This window comes from Trachurus japonicus, chromosome 23 (genome assembly GCF_045865225.1).
Source record: "Trachurus japonicus isolate A0001 chromosome 23, Traja_1.0".
In the NCBI taxonomy this organism is placed as follows: domain Eukaryota; kingdom Metazoa; phylum Chordata; class Actinopteri; order Carangiformes; family Carangidae; genus Trachurus; species Trachurus japonicus.
Window position 1 is genome coordinate 22,916,920 of NC_140929.1, and position 12,658 is coordinate 22,929,577.

The following is a 12,658-nucleotide window of genomic DNA, read 5'->3' on the forward strand; positions in this document are numbered from 1 at the left end:
CTCCCACTGCTGTGAATGGGTGAAGAGTCAATATTGAGACAGGGAGCCACCATGCAGGCAGGGCTTTGTCAAAAAAAAAAAAAAAAAAGCATGCAGGAGGGCTCAGGTTCGTGAAGCAGATGCAAAAGTGAACATTTCACCTCATCAAACACTAAATGAAAAACTTGAAGTTGTAGTTTCTCTTGCTCTCACACTTCATTGTAAATCTGGCTCTGCTGTTGATTAATTCCCTTTATTATAAAGCTGAGCCGGGGTGATCAGAAGAGCCCTGATCACCCTGAACCAGAATCTCTCTCTCTCTTTCTCTCTCTGCCTCTGTGTGTGTGTGTGTGTGTGTGTGTGTGTGTGTGTAATGAGCTGGCCCTCATGCCCCAGGATTCAGGCCCAGATGTGACCGACCCCTCTATCAATAACTTGATCAATCGGGGAGCCGTTAAACTGGCTGTTCTCTGCATGCGTCTGAGGCTGGACCTTGACCTCACATCTCTTTCTCACAGTCACACAAAGAGCTGGTGATGCTGTTTGACACTTTGGATGAGGGGCTGATTGATCTGGAGAGGCTTATATATTTGCATTGCACTAAAAAAAAAGCCAAATTTGGACATCACTAACTGCACTGATAAGAAACTGGAAAAACTTCAGCTCCAAATGGCTGTTTCCTGTTATACTGTTTGACCTTGTGGTTCCTTCAAATTGTTTGACCCATTGTCAGCAGTTCAGTTATAGGTAAGATGTGTATTTGACCAGGTCAATCAAAGATCAGGATGAAGTACGTGGTATTGCAGCATCGATGCAAGAGACCTGAGAGAAATCCTCATGTTGAGGGTTAGACTGAGGGCAGGCAGCCGAGCCAGCCTCCTCAGTGGCTATGTTTATCATATTACAAAAAAGCCTGGTTTATACTCCTACATTTAATTGATGTGGTAGCCAGATGACTGCTACAACTGGTGGTCTGCATAAGGACAGAAAATACACCCTCCCTCTAATAACCCTCTCCTGTCAGTTCAGTGGACATACGCACCGCACCACCTCCTGCCATGTCTTCTCTCTTTTCTTTGTTGCTGTCATTTCAGTAAAAGTAACATTTATTCATAGGGAAACCCTGGTGATGTAGTTGCAAAGCCATGCAGCACATGAGTTTAAATTCTCACAAAGGCGTAAGCCCCTTGCATGAGACTCCAATACGCAGAAGTAAAAACCAGGTCTCAGCCTACTTATCAGGCCACTGGACGCCTTCGGTCGTGTCCGTCCTTCACATGACACCACAGACCGGTCATATCTTAATATATACCGTAGGTCCAGCTGACTTTGATAGAGCGGACGTGTCACACCCAACATCAGGGCTTTTTTGAACTCTCTGTGACTTGGTGTTAATGTTCGATGTCTGTGCAGATGCAGACGAGTGTGCTGAGGGTTCGGACGACTGCCACATCGATGCCCTCTGCCAGAACACACCCAAGTCCTACAACTGCATCTGCAAACCGGGCTACAAGGGAGATGGCAAGCAGTGTGAAGGTAAGCAAGCTCCTCCTCTCCTCTCCTCTCCTCTCCTCTCCTCTCCTCTCCTCTCCTCTCCTCTCCTCTCCTCTCCTCTCCTCTCCTCTCCTCTTTCACTGAACCCTTTATCCTCATGGTACAATTCATCATAGGGACTTCAAAGATATGGAGAAGGACAGGTTAGCAGCTCAATGCAGATGTGACATGGTGAGAGGATGTCAGCATACAGTAAATTGGTTAAAGGGATAGTTCAACATTTTGGCAAATTGGCCCATTGCCATAAACCCTATAGTTTTAGGAGTAGGTTCGTTACATTTAATTCTCGGTGCAAGCTATTCTTAGAACGGTGGAGCAGAGCCGTGAGCTGCTCAGAGCTATGCTACGGAGGCTAATGGAATTTCTTGGTTTCCCTCATCAAACTCATCAAATACACAATCCAACAACTCCAAAACGCTCTGGTGGACAAGTTGTGACCTGCACATTCACCACGCTATGAGATAATAACGGAACGTTACGAGACGGAGTTGGTTTCAAGGCAAATGCAGAGACTGCTTACCAAAAAGCTGCCCCCGATGGGAATACACCTCAGGGGTTTTGCATGAATTTAAGACGACTCCGTCTCGTAACATTATCTCATAGCATGGTGATGAGTTTGATGAGGGAAACCAAGAAATCCCATTAGCCTCCGTAGCGTAGCTCTGAGCAGCTTGTGGCTCTGCTCCACTGATCTAAAAATAGCTTGCACCAACAATTAAAGGTAATGAACCTACTCCTAAAAATATAGGGATTATGGCAATGGGCCAATTTGCCAAAATGTTGAACTATCCCTTTAAAATACACCGACGCCTCCATCAACCTCCTGAACAACTATATAAACTAGGTGATACAGGTGCAAGGTAAACATAACCCAAAGGCTCACTGGGTAATACCATTTTCCATCCAGTGTGTCTTTTAGTCAGTGAGGCAGAAAATAAGGCTGATGTGGATGGCTGACAGCAGAGTATTGTGGTAAATGCTGGATTTGACTTCAGCTCAGTCAAGGTTTTGATTGTGTAATCCAAACCCTAACAAGACCAGTTCCCACTTCCATGCATATCTTACCATTTAAGATAATAGTCTTGAATCAGGTCTTTCAGTGTTTGGCTCAAATAGCTCATTAGCAGGCTACCGCTGCTACCGATACATATTTAACAGCAGTTATTGAACTGAACCGAATCACCACATACCCAACGTGGACTCTGATCAGGATATGGGCCAAAAAAGTAAAAAAAAGAAAAGAAAAAAAAAACACTTGATTGCAACATCCTGATGGAGCCGGGGTGTGAGGGTGAAACAGGGGCAGTGCCTGGCTGTGCATTCACACCTCCGCTCACTTAAGCCTCAGAGCACACCGCAGCTGGAGCCGGCCCACTGCACAGATCAGATACACACTCCCTGTCTTTATCCGTCATGTTGAATCCAACCTCATTCACACGATTATTACACACGTGCACACAGGCAAACTCACACGATGCAACTCTCTAATCTTTTCCCATGTACTGTAACGCTCTGCTGCACATAACAAGACAGATTTCCTTTCTGTGAGTGATGCTATAGTTCATTTGCAAACTTGGATGACACATGCACTTATACACATGAAAGAGGAGAGGGATGTGTTGGTTTGTATGTTTGTTTTTAGAGCTAAAAAGCTAAAATAAAAAAAATCAATTGTTTAAGAACTAGGAGAAATATCCTCTAATTTATTTATTTAATTGACATTTATGACACCATAGACCAGGGAAGCTTTTCCATGCCAAGGCCCCCCGAACAGCATTTGCTTCTGGCCAGGGACCCCCTTTGCAAACCCACAGAGTTTAAAGGCTGAATACTAACAGTTTATGATGTCATAAATTGTATTATGACTGGCAGGCAATTAGAAAGATGAGCATGGCAAATAAGGTTTTGATATGTGATATATGATGTTATTATAAATTATATTTTATAATAATGCTCAAAATATAATGATTCAATTTTATTTTGTTGTTTGCATTTGTTCTTATCTTCCCTCCAATTTGCTGAGGACCCCCCAGCACTCTCTGGCGCAGGGCCGTTGCATAGGGGAGAAAGGTGATGACAATTCTTGGGGCCCACAGCCCAGTAAGGGCGACAAAACCCCCTGTTGCCTAATCTTTCTATGATTAAATTATAGTTCTGCATGTAATCTTGACTAATCTTCATAGTAATAGCTGCATCAGCATCAAAACAAAGACAGAAAACATGCTATATTTTTGAAATACGTTTTATTTTCCACGGAATAACCCCCTGCCTTATTTTAAAAATAGTTTAGTCCATGCTGGAGCAACAGTAGCCCCCCGCAAACTGGTTGTTGGCACTGTCAAGAGCATAGAGTAACAGAAATATAAACAAAAACAAAAAAAAGATAGGCTAATACATACTCTAAGAGCGGGCCCACTTCAGTATTCTTTCAGGGGGTCCAGAATTCCTAGCAACGGCCCTGCCTGGTGGCCCCCCAGGGTGCCCCGGCCCCCACTGCCATAGACGCTCTATCTTTAAGCCGTGTTTGTCTCCATGTGATGAAAATGCCACATTCCCTCTCTTTTAGCTCTGTGTTTGGTCTCCACCAGCTCCTAATGGAAAACATCTGTCCCTTTAGCCGCTGAATGACACTGCTAGATCAGTGAAATTGAAGTGAAAACAGTTAAACACTGACCTGAAACTCCCTCTAAAGCAGCATTGTCACATTGTTTTCACATTTTTATCCGCTCTGTTTTTCTATTAATAGTTGATTCATTGCTAACATGGCCGACTTCTTATAGTTACTCCAGCAGTGGAAGCCAATTTGTCAGACAGTAAAACACAGGTACACGCTCCGTGTTTGTAACAGGAGCTGGTGGAACAGAGGTCAGCCCGGATGGGACACCATGACTTCAGCTCTTTGCCGAACATTTTCCACTCATTACAGTGGATTTATAGCACAAACACAACTTCTCATGAGCTCTCTGTCTTTTTTTCCTACCATCTGTATACAGCGGTGACTACACAGTGATGTCATTTTTTGTTTGAACTGACCATTTAGATGTACAGGATTATTGATGGTGTAAACTTAAAATCTCTCAAAATACGCCGACGACGTAGCTCTGTTGTCTTTTCTGTTTTCCATATAGCGTGTGATTTATTACGTTGAACAGACAGACACACACACACACACACACACTGCGAAGGAGGCGTCCTGAATAACAACTGTTCCTCTGTCCTCGGAGAGCAGACAACAGAAGGTTTGGGCTTTTCAGGAATATGATCTTCCTCTCATAAAGCTGCTGTCTGAGCAGACGCGTCCTGCCAGCAGCTTTTTATTACATCACTTCACCCAGGCCAGCATCTGAATCTGTGTGTGTGTTTTCTGTGTATGTCTGAGTGTGTGTGGGAGCTGTACTCTGCTACGATGGAGCTAGAATGTCAACTGCATTACATCACCAGAATTTGGATGTTCAGGTATTGCTCATGTTGATCTAAATCAGTTTTTACCGTCAAATTATGACTTATCTTCCTCGCGGCGATGAGGTCTCCATGACCTAAACTGTGTTTTAAGGTCAGTTTAAGGTTAGGTTTAGGCAAGACTGTGTGTGTATGTGTGTGTGTGTGTGTGTGTGTGTGTGTGTGTGTGTGTGTGTGTGTGTTTGTGTGTTCGTAGTGCGCTGTCGTCTCCTCGCCGTGCGCTGTGATCTATCTGCACTCCCTCTGGTGGTGAGGCAACAGCTTGTGACAGGGACGCCAAATGAAGACGGATGGTGGATAGGAGTTGACCCCTGACCTCGGTGATTAGATATGGGCTGCCGTAATTGGCCAGCTGTGTTTTCCATCAACAGGCATTACGGGCCACTTTGCCGGCCAGTGCCATTAGCAGCTCTGCTATTCCTGGAAGCACCTGGAAGCAGCAGAGCCTCTGTGCTCGCTCGTTCGCTCGCTCGATCTCTGCATCCCACAGGTTGTCTCTGCTTTTCTATTCTCAGCATCACTCCCCATCAGCAAAGAATCACTCAGCAGTCTATAGAAAAAAACATGCAGTGGATTATGAGAAACTGGATGAAACCGAAGGCCTGACAAAAGCTTGTTACTCCACAGTCTTTGGTGATTGTGTGGATTGGCTCGGAAACGTATGATCTATCCACAGTGTTATGTCCCATTTGTCATCTTATCAGCACCTGTTTATTCAGGGACCTCGGCATGCACTCTTCATGCTCCATATTCCTGGATTGTGAAGTGCTAGTTGGAGACCTGGTGACCCTCAGAGATAGATATCATTTTCATATTCATCTGTTTTACTTTGCTCGCAGCTGAATAATATGACACAGTTAAGGATGTCTCCTCAGCCTCAGAATCCTAAGGGCCTGTTAAGTCATTGTTAGCACCATCTATCTATTTAAAGGGATAGTTCACCCATAATTGAAATGTCACTCATTATCTACTCACCCTCATGTCGACTAAGGGCTGGGAGAAGTTGCAGAGTCCTCCGTGGCTTCTCTGAGTTACAGGGGGTCTCGGCGTAGCAGTGCATGTCCATATAACGGTTGCAAATGGATACCAACTGTCTTTGTAACAAAAAGACACACCAAAAAACATCCAAATACCTCCATGCTGCTTGTATGTAATGTCAGTCTTGTATTGAAGCCCCGAAATGCGAAATTGTCCCGAAAAAAATTTAATAAGTCTATATTTCAAGCTTGTTTTTTAGCGGAAGCTTCTCGAAGCTCCTCTTCCCGGTTCGTCAAATTTGGACGAACTGGGAAGAGGACAGACCCTGGTTTGTCCAAATTTGACGAACTGGGAAGAGGAGCTTCCGCTTCAAACAAGCTTGAAATATAGACTTATTTAATTTTTTTCGGGAGAAATATCGCATTTCGGGGCTTCAATAGCTACAAAACGGACATTACATACGAGCAGCATGGAGGTATTTGGATGTTTTTTGATGTGTCTTTTTGTTACGAAGACAGTTGGTATCCATTTGCAACCATTATATGGACATGCACTGCTACGCCGAGACCCCCTGTAACTCAGAAATTTGAATTTTGGGTGAACTATCCCTTTAATGTATCTTTTTATCCTAAAATAATCCAAAGATCCAGTCACTCATATACAGTATGCAGTGCATTCTTCTTCTTTTTAATCACATGTGGTATGGAAACAAGAGCTGTCAGTCACAGTCTGTTCCCCTCTGTTTATTTTACTGCAATCAAGAAGCTTTAAATATTGAGATTTAGTTTTACCACAGTGAGCATAGGTGAGAAAAAAAACACATTCTAGGTCAAATGAATTGCAAAACATTGCCACGAATGAATGTTCACAAAAGGAAATGAGTGTGTGAGTGTGATAAATGTCTTCAGGTGATGTCACCTGAGTCAGCGTGGGTCGGGCCTGCAGCCAGGAAAACAGAAGCGGCGTGAAGGTGTGAACTTCCCAGGCCTCTGTAGCCCCTCCCCTTTCTCCGCTCTATAGGCCGCAGGCTCTGCAACGCATTCGCTGCTATGACACGTCTGAATATCCCACTGAACTTTCACCAGTTCTATTGTGGTTATAATGCAGGCGCCAGATTTGGGATGATTATGCTGGGAGATGTAATCAGCTGAATAATGAAACCTCTGTCTAAGACAAGAAGGAGGTTGGGGGTTGTTGTTGAGGCAAACTGAGCTGGCATGAGCGTATCTGCAGACAAATAATGCAAAGAGTCAGATTCTGGGACTCCGCCTTTGTGGTTGTATTGTTATGCGATCTTCAGTGGTCATGTGGGGACAGAATCAGTCGTTACACAGCAAATTACAATGACAGTGCCCCCTAGTGGCTGTAGGAATGATGAAGGGAACAAAGGAGGAGGTCAGGTGATGTGAGAAGGTCAGAGTATGGAGGAGGTTGAGGAGGATGGAAGGGCCAACATGACACAGTTTCCTGTCTAACCCAAACCATCATCGTTCTTTAAATAGCCAAGTTATTTTTGTCATAATATAATGATTAGAATTAGTCGTTAATTTTACTATGATATTAGATATACCACAACTGCCAAACTGACCTGGCTTATATTTAGGACAGGTGTTTATGGGACAGGCTTATTTCATTTTGGACAAATTAATGCTTATGCTCAGCAAAGATGGATAATATTGTCAAATCATTCTATTCCTACCGTTTAAAAGAGTGAGAATAGAAAGAAATAGACAGATCCAGCGCACGCTTAGAAACTGCTCAGACGAGTGATCGTGGACTTTGAGAGGTTTTGTACATTCACAAGAACTTCACAAGAAAATAGACTTAGACCCGGCTTCTAATTGAGAACGGCTTTTATGCTCAAAACCTGTAACCCTAACCCATTTATTTGAGACTTGGCTTTTATTTGAGAATTAAGGGTATTTAGATAAGTGACAAATTAAAGGGACAACGAGGAGTTTCTCCAGTGGCAGAACGAAAAATTCTGCGACAATAAAAAAGTCTCATATTAATGTGGATGAATCTACGTTACCCACACGTGTTAATGGGCCCATTTTCGATAAATATATAGTTTTGTCTCTATCGTTATTTTGTTATTATTAGTGGTGGTGGAAATGCTGGGCGAGTCGACCAGCGTTTCCATACTTCCGTTTTTGCGGCGAGTCATGAGAATAATGCCGCCAAATCGCCGTTTATGGTCGGAACTACAACAGTATCTGTCGTATCTTCGAACCTCTGACTTTAATTCTTGATGAATGAAGACATGAGTCTGTCTTGCGCCGGTCAAAGAAATTCACGGTGCGCGGAGGCTCATAAATGTAGTGTGAAAACGCTTCGCTTTTCCAAAACTCCTCGTTGTCCCTTTAAAGGACAAACCAACATAGTAATGAGGTGATGGATCACCATGAGTCAGAACAGCTTGGCATTGAATCTATAAGCCTCTGAGATCTACTGAAGAAATGGACCATTTTACAAAAGAGATCATCTAGAGGCCTGATGAGGGCTACCCAACCTGTCAGTCTAAAGTCTCCCATAGGTGTTCAGTTGAGTTGAGTTGAGATCTGCTAACTGCATCCAAGTCAGTGACCCTTATGGAATGGGCCATGTCATCCAGTTTGTGTATATTATCTGTGGCACATCTCCTGCTGCTGGTAGGAGTAAGGTATCCGAGGACAGGGACAAACCATCTTCGGCTGTTTAGGTTGGACCAAACTGCATTTTATTCGACTCCTTGCTGCTTTTTCTGTGAAGAACTTCTTAACAGTAATGAAAGACCGCTTCGGGCTAACTGTGCAGCTGTGTGCATTTGCATTGGCAGGTACTCAATGTTAAAAAGACTTGGACCACTTTCAGGGGTTAAAACACTTTGATTGGGACTCTATTAGAGACTGACCCTATGTACAGTTCTTGAAAACTTTTCTAAAACATTCACATTTCACAAATATTTCCCAGGAAAATCATTGAATTCAGAGCAAGTGATGAATATTTCTGGCTGCACTTTGCTCTAACGCCATAGCAATGAGAGCTAAGCATCAAAGAGCTGCCAGAAAATGATGCACAAAAATGCACAATCTACAAAATAATAGTTCAGTGTTCTGGGTCAGGCAGATAATTGTACATAACACCACATAATATCTATATTTAGGCTTTTTTTTATTTTTTATTTTTTTTACTGTTCTTCTTGTGAAGAAAGCTACATGAACATGGATTGTCCTGATGATCACATTATTAAAGGGATAGTTCAACATTTTGGCAAATTGGTCCATTGCCATAATCGCTATAGTCGTAGGTTCGTTACCTTTATTTGTCGGTGTAAGCTTTTTTAGAACGGCGGAGCGGAGCAGCAGGCTGCTCAGAGCTATGCTATGGAGGCTAATGGAATTTCTTAGTTTCCCTCATCAAACTCATCAAATACAAAATCCCAAAACTCCAAAACGCTTTCGTGGACAAGTTGTGACCTGCACATTCACCACGCTATGAGATAATAATGGAACATTACGAAACAGAGCCGTTTTCGAGGTAAATACAGAGTCTGCTTGCTGAAAAACTGTCCCTGAACGCAACGCGCATCAGCGGTTTTGTATGAATTTCCCTCTAAAACAACTCTGTCTCGTAACGTTATGTTATTATCTCATAGCGTGGTGAATGTGCAGCTCACAACTTGTCCACGACAGCCTTTTGGAGTTGTTGGATTGTGTATTTGATGAGTTTGATGAGGGAAACCAAGAAATTCCCTTAGCCTCCATAGCATAGCCCCGAACAGCCTGCCGCTCCTCTCCGCCGTTCTAAAAATAGCTTGCACCAACAATTAAAGGTAACGAACCTACTGCTATGACTATAGGGATTATGGCAATGGGCCAATTTGCCAAAATGTTGAACTATCCCTTTAATGTGAAGGCTCCAGAGGGATGTGGCCTGTGTGAGAAAACTCTGGCTGGCTCTGGAGCTTTTGTAACGGCTGGGATTCAAGCCCCGGTGACCAAGGGAGACGACCTGTGCTCTCAGCCTCCGCTACATTTCCGCACTACAAATTAGCAGCTTGCAGACCTGCATTGTTCCCGCCCCGCTAGCTGAGCTGGGATCACATCCCAGCCACACAGCCGAGCCGAGCCGAGCCGAGCCGAGTCTCACCCGGAATTTTTTTCAACCCAGATTGACCACGGGGTGTTTCTTCTTCTGAGCAGAGCTTCCATCTGCAAATCTGAGTCATTTTTCTCTGAGAGCCGTGCGCCCGCTGACATCTGATCTGGCTTTTAAAGAACGCTGCCCTCGCTGCAGACTTTTCCACGAGCTGATAGCTACTGCCGGCTCGTTATGGAAAAATGTGAACTTTAATTCCTGGGCTGTCAAATGAAGAGCATGTGGGAGGAGCCGTCTATCACTCAAGGCTGCTTTACTGCACATTAATTTCTGTGTGTGTGTGTGTGTGTGTGTGTGTGTGTGTGTGTGTGTGTGTGCAGAACAGTGCCTGGGTTGTCTCCTTGTTTACAGAGAGAAGCTGTAGCCGGCTGTTGATGGAGTTAAAAAGTCAAAGTATTATGATTGACCGAATCCAAAAGAATTTGCTGAGTTTTGCAGAGTTCAGGACAGAAATATCATCTCAACAACAACATTAAATCATCTCCGTGTTTTCCATCTCATTTCGACGTGGCTGGCGCTAGAATTCATTCTGAGGCTCTGAAGGTGAATCTAGACTCAGAGACATTTTGTTTTACAGTGCGTGGTGCTCCAGGATGGGGAGGGGGGGTTGAGTGATCTGGCTGGTCACTGTCACTGGCCTGCAAAAGCCCCCCCTGTGTTTGCTCAACATTTGTCACTTACAGGCTAATTGATTGGTGTTCAGCAGCGCTGGCCACTGCAAATAATAGAACTCCCATTATGTTTGTTAATACCAGTCCCTTTGCCATCTCCACTCATACACAAACCTTTCTGTGTCCTAGTTGCACTTGCACTGTAGAGTCTATCAATCTGCAAGAGACAAATCAAGTATGAAGCAGCAAGAGGAAAATAACACTTTAAACATGTGTGACGCTTTTTGAAAACACAGGTTTTTGCCTTTATTGATATGGAGAACAATCCAAACCAAGAGGCCAAACAGAGCACATGTGGGAAACGATGGGTTATCTTTTAATAGGAAACTAATTGCTAAAGAAAAAGCACATTTACTCTGAAGGTATTTCAAATGACTGTTGTCTAGGCTGCTGCTGCTGCAGGGAGAAGCCATATTACTGAGTCAAGGGAACATTATTTAACATTATTTAAAGGTGAGTGATATTTAGGTGACATGACATCTATAGTTGATGCAGAGGAGTCCCAACATAACCTACAGAGTGGGTTGACTCATTTCTAGTCACTGGTGATGGAGAGTGAAGGTCACAGGAGAGAGTTTTTTTTAAACATATTTGTTAGCCTTTTGAGCACCTCCTGACCCCGACCTCCACCTCCACCCATGGCATCTATAGCCTCTGTAGCTCAGGCATTTGGTTGAACTGTTGACAAGGGACACGTCAACTGTGTTTAGCTTCTATGCAGTTGTCACCACTTTATGTAATAAGTGGCTGAATCCACTGCTTCCTATTTGCCAATGTGTGTGTAATTGTCGGTGCAAGCTGTTTTTAGATCGGCGGAGCAGAGCCGCGAGCTGCTCAGAGTTACACTACGGAGCCTAATGGAATTTCTTGGTTTCCCTCATCAAACTCATCAAATCCAAACAACTCCAAAACGCTCTGGTGGACAAGTTGTGACCTGCACATTCACCACGCTATGAGATAATAACGAAATGTTACGAGACAGAGCCGTTTTCGAGGCAAATGCAGAGACTGCTTGCAGAAAAACTGCCTCAGACGGGAACGCACATAAGCGGTTTTGCATGAATTTACCTCCAAAACAACTCTGTCTGGTAACGTTACGTTATTATCTCATAGCGTGGTGAATGTGCAAGTCACAACTTGTCCGCAAGAGCGTTTTGGAGTTGGATTGTGTATTTGATGAGTTTAATGAGGGAAACCAAGAAATCCCATTAGCCTCCGTAGTGTAGCTCTGAGCAGCTCGCGGCTCTGCTCCGCCGATCTAAAAATAGCTTGCACCGACAATTAAAGGTAACGAACCTACTCCTAAAACTATAGGGATTATGGCAATGGGCCAATTTGCCAAAATGTTGAACTATCCCTTCAAAATGTCCTCTTATTCCCTCCAGTGGTTATTCTTTGTAAGATTGGACCACATAAGTCGGAGGGCCCTGAAAAGCGGAGACTAGATTCTCCTCCTCTGCTCCTCCTTTAGTCTGCGCCACAGCGACGAACACCTGACCTGTTTAACGGAGACGGAGAGAAAGGGAGAGAAAGGCAGAGCGGGCCATCTCGTGGGAAAGAAGGGATGGCGAGGGAGAGATGGCGCAGGTGGGAGGGCGAGAGGGAAGAAGTGGCAGACAATTACTAGGCCATTGTCTGCCTGGCGTCTGCACCTCCGTCATCAATCAGCCACTCTCCTCACTGGCTAGCAACAGACAGACACACACACACATACCTAAATTCACACACTCCAACACAGATTCCCTCCCTCTCCCTGTCTGCCTCCTCCGTGCTCAGTCTCGGCGGAGCAGGTCGGCTTCATTGAGGCTCAGGTTTTATATATAGACACAGTGACCTCATGGCAGCATCTCCAGCCTGCTCTCCTGTCAGTCTCTGAC

General features: G+C 44.2%; 1 protein-coding gene across 2 annotated transcripts in view; it reads left to right on the forward strand.

Annotated features, from left to right (window-relative positions):
* Positions 1-12,658, forward strand: part of scube1 (signal peptide, CUB domain, EGF-like 1) — a 106,242-nt gene that overhangs the window by 1,204 nt on the left and 92,380 nt on the right. For both annotated transcript variants that reach the window (XM_085768850.1, XM_085768851.1), the window contains exon 2: positions 1,393-1,515. In XM_085768850.1, coding sequence (XP_085624976.1) covers positions 1,393-1,515 — 123 coding nt within the window. The remainder of the gene's footprint in view (positions 1-1,392; positions 1,516-12,658) is intronic.